This window comes from Panicum virgatum, chromosome 4K (genome assembly GCF_016808335.1).
Source record: "Panicum virgatum strain AP13 chromosome 4K, P.virgatum_v5, whole genome shotgun sequence".
Classification (NCBI taxonomy): domain Eukaryota; kingdom Viridiplantae; phylum Streptophyta; class Magnoliopsida; order Poales; family Poaceae; genus Panicum; species Panicum virgatum.
In genome coordinates, this window is record NC_053139.1 from 38360308 (window position 1) to 38364336 (window position 4029).

At 43.0% G+C, this 4029-nt stretch overlaps 1 protein-coding gene across 1 annotated transcript; it reads left to right on the forward strand.

The window, feature by feature from the left end:
- The first annotated feature begins 496 nt into the window (after positions 1-496).
- LOC120703883 (vacuolar protein sorting-associated protein 32 homolog 2-like) lies at positions 497-4029 on the forward strand. The gene is made up of 8 exons (XM_039988085.1): positions 497-677; positions 767-909; positions 1725-1824; positions 2237-2322; positions 2430-2521; positions 3116-3230; positions 3339-3537; positions 3768-4029. Exons 2-7 carry the CDS (start codon positions 823-825, stop codon positions 3531-3533), a joined length of 675 nt encoding a protein of 224 aa, XP_039844019.1. The 5' UTR covers positions 497-677; positions 767-822; the 3' UTR covers positions 3534-3537; positions 3768-4029.

Here is a 4029-nt window from a genome sequence, read left to right on the forward strand (position 1 = left end):
CACCCGCACATAGGGTAGAAGTAGCGTACCCAATCTTATCCGCAACAGAAACAACACCGGAGGTCACCACCGACGGCGACCAAACTGAAACCGACGCCACTGCCGCGGAGGACGAGCACGGAGATAGAAACCGCATCAAAATCTCCTCGATGTGGAGAAACACGACCCAAAAGGTAACTAGACTACTTAAAGTATTTAGTAGATGTACACGGATCCGCTGCCGATCGGCCTAGCCCCTCGCACTCCGACGCCGGCAAGGCCCCGGAGGCGAAGCGCCGGCCGAATCGGCAGAGGAGACAGGAATCGCTCTTCTGTCGCCGCTCTCTCCTGTAGCAAGGGGAAAGAAGACTCGAGAAGGAACTCCCTGAGCTAATTTGGTTGGAAACCAACAGATAGTAGGCCCTATTTTAGCCCATTTTATTCGGATCGGCCCGGCCTTTTAATAGACACAAGCCCGGACTCGGCCCAACCCACTGCCACGCGCACACCCATCCCGCCGAGTCCCTCACAGCCTGACTCCATCTTCCTTCTCCGGCCGGTAAGCAACAACTCCGCGTCCCGCTACCCTTTTCCCCGCACCGCACGGCGGAGACCACGACCCCCGCCGGCCGACGAAGTAGGGATCGCGAGTTGCGACGAGGAAGGAGAGGAGAGGAGGCTCCTCGATCCCTCTGCAGGTATCCGTCTGCTAGATCGCCCGATGAATACCCAACCCAGTAGCTGTTTCTTTGGCTGGCCCTTACCCCTTGTGTTTGGGTCTTCGCAGATTCGTTTCGATCGGGGGTCGCGGTGATTTGGTAGGAGCCTTGGGGAGCAGCGGCGATGTCGGGCGTGTTCGGCAGGGTGTTCGGGAAGTCCAAGCAGCAGAGCCAGGCCACTGCGCTGGCCTCGCTCGACAAGCTCAACGAGGTGAGTGAATCTATCGGATGATATCCTTGCCCGTGTCAGATTAGGTTTCTCAGGGGTTGAATTTATGAGCTATTGCTTTCTGTTGTGATTATATGCTTACATAGGGATTGATCGGTTGATTTGCAAATTCTATCCATGTGGATATGTACCAGATTTGTTGCAGTTTTCTGTAGTTGTTACCTGAATCAGTCTTTGGGCAATCTAAACCTATCTGACGATTAATCCTGTTGTCCATTCCTAACTCTGTTCTAAGCAGTGACTAGACGCTACGTGTTGGGGAAGCTAAAATCTTTTGTGATTGCAAGGGTTGCTGCTTGTTTTACTTTTGGGAAGGGAATATTGCTGCCAATTCGGGGTTAGGCAAACCCAATCTCTGAATCATTCAATGCATGGGAGTGTTAAATGCAAACAGCATATGTTTTTGCAAGCCCAATTCAACGCTGTACTCAAGACTGAATGTCTTTACTATTTTGCGTTCCTTATAGATGATTTCTAGGTTTTAGAGCAGCTTCCTCTCTTTCAGAATAAAGAGTTTGTTTCGGTAAAGCGTGTAACTATGTAAGACCTAAGCTCACTCAGGTACGGAACAAGAAGTGAATCTAAGAGGGGACCAGTAAATGGCATCCTTGCACCAAAAGAGGGCAAAAATAATGTCCAACAAGTTTACCTTGTATATATATGTGTATATAATAATAGTATAGATAAGCCATGAAGGGGGGCCATGGCTCCCCCTGGTCCCCCTATTGGTTACGTCCCTGCTTAAGACTGTTGTTGTAGTTGTTATCTGTAAAACTAACTTTCTTAATATGCTTCAGACACTTGAAATGTTGGAAAAGAAGGAAAATTTGCTAGTGAAAAAGGCGAATCTTGAAGTCGAGAAGGCCAAGAATTTCACCAAAGCCAAGAATAAGAGAGGTATAGTATAACAATTCCAAGAATCTGGAGTTTTTGTTTTTCCAAATTACCATCCCCTTCATTTACTTTTGTTTAATGTGTTGATTTTTATTTTGCTCCATTCCACCTCATTCATGAATTTTCAGTTGCTTGCATTCCTAGTTTGACACTGCTAGTGGTAAGATTAATAGTGAGCTGATGGACCAGGTTTCATACTTGGTGACCTCGTGTCATACCACCATGTAATTAATAGTTTACCATATGATATTCAACCAATCTTATAATAGGCTAGCTAGAACTGACAAGTTTTCTCGTAAGTCATTGAGGCGCAGATTTTATACTCATCAGAAATGACAAGTTTTCTTTCTTCTGTACCAAAATGAGTTTCAGTTGAAGCATGGCTTAACTGTTAGATTTGAACTTTGCATTGTAGCCGCAATACAGTGCTTGAAGAGGAAGAGGTTATATGAGCAACAAATTGAGCAGCTTGGAAATTTCCAGCTAAGGATACATGATCAGGTGAAGACACAAATAATCATAATCATTTAGTTAGTTTTCTGTCTAGGCCTTATTGTTGATTATTAAGGCTTCTTGTGTTTCTTACTTGTCTTACCTTGTCTTTCTAGATGACTATACTAGAAGCCGCAAAAGCTACGACAGAGACTGTGGATGCGTTGAGAACTGGAGCATCAGCAATGAAAGCTATGCACAAATCAACGTATGTACCATCAGCAATGATCTTATAGAATCAATTATCGTGCTTTTAAGTATTTCTTGGATTTAAAAAAAGTTATTTAAACTGATTTAGTGAATGTATCTTCTCAGAATCTTAGGCACCACTCTCTATTAACTTGGACCAAGATCATTTTTTTTAACTATTTCAAGGGGCTATCACACTGATTCTTAAACTGAAATGATGCAACAAAGCATGTCTACTTAACTTACAGATTAAAATAGAAACATGTTTACAGTGGAAGTCTTAGAAAGAGTTCACGTAGTAGAAATGAGAGTTCATACCCACCTAAACCTTCACAGTTTTGTACTTTTGTTGATTTTTTAGGTTGCATATCTGGAAATGTCACATAATATGGACATTTTTTACTGTTCCATGGTTATGCGTTGATAACAAACTTCAGTACAGTCGTGCTTACATGTTAGATCAATAAGTGTCTATGCTTGTGTACCTTGATTTGTAGTGTGCACTCCTATCGTGGTGATCAATAGATATCAGAAGCTATCACTTTTGCTGCTTCTTGGTTTGTGGAAATGCTGTATTTTCCCTCTTTATTAAAAAATCGTGTTGCTTTTACAGAAATATTGATGACGTTGACAAAACCATGGATGAAATCAATGACAATATGGAGAACATGAGACAAATTCAGGATCTACTGTCAGCACCTATGGGCGCAGCAGCTGATTTTGATGAGGTATCTCTCTCGCTCACGTAGTCACGCTCATGGCCATGCATGCATATTTGTGCTTTCGGGCATGCAAAAACAAGGAAAAAGGATCCTAACCTGTTATGTTTTGAATAGGATGAGCTGGAAGCTGAACTTGCGGATCTTGAGGGGGAGGAGTTGGAGGCTGAGCTGCTTGCACCTACCACGACTGCTCCTACCACCGCTCCAGTGCGTGTGCCTACTGCACAGCAGTCCTCTCGGCCATCGGCCCAGAGTAGTAAAGCTGAAGATGATGAACTGGCAGCTCTACAAGCAGAAATGGCTATGTAATTAGGTACTTCTCCATCTTTTGTTCCAAGTTAGGTCCATGGTGTTGTTTCACTCTTTAAGAATTAATATTCACAAATGAAACAACTCACAATTAGCAGGATGCATCAATCACCAACATGACAGAAATTATTTTATTATTTGTCAGATTACTAATTTGCAACACGTTAGTTTTTTTCATGGCTATAGACTGCATGCATCAGATCTGTTATTAAGTAAAAGACTTCTATGTTGCAGTTTACAGTCATTGACATGGTCAATGTTGGAGTCCAGATACTACTGCGAATATCTTGGAACTCGGGTATACTCATGAAGATCTTCCTAGGAAGATGTCAGAACTACACAGAGAGACACACACTACACAGAGAGACAAGTCGCATGCCAGCCTGACAGCTGATGTATGATATCATGCTATGCTATTGTTTTGTAATCAAACACCTCGGATGAGCTAATAAACATATATTCTGCTAATAAATGGGGGGTATTTCAGTAATGTGTA

Excerpts from the sequence above, each read along its gene's own strand:
- LOC120703883 (XM_039988085.1), top strand. The coding sequence starts at position 823 with ATGTCGGGCGTGTTCGGCAGGGTGTTCGGGAAGTCCAAGCAGCAGAGC. Across the intron at positions 1,825-2,236 it reads CAAAGCCAAGAATAAGAGAG|CCGCAATACAGTGCTTGAAG; the intron begins GTATAGTATAAC and ends TTTGCATTGTAG. Across the intron at positions 2,323-2,429 it reads AGCTAAGGATACATGATCAG|ATGACTATACTAGAAGCCGC; the intron begins GTGAAGACACAA and ends TTGTCTTTCTAG.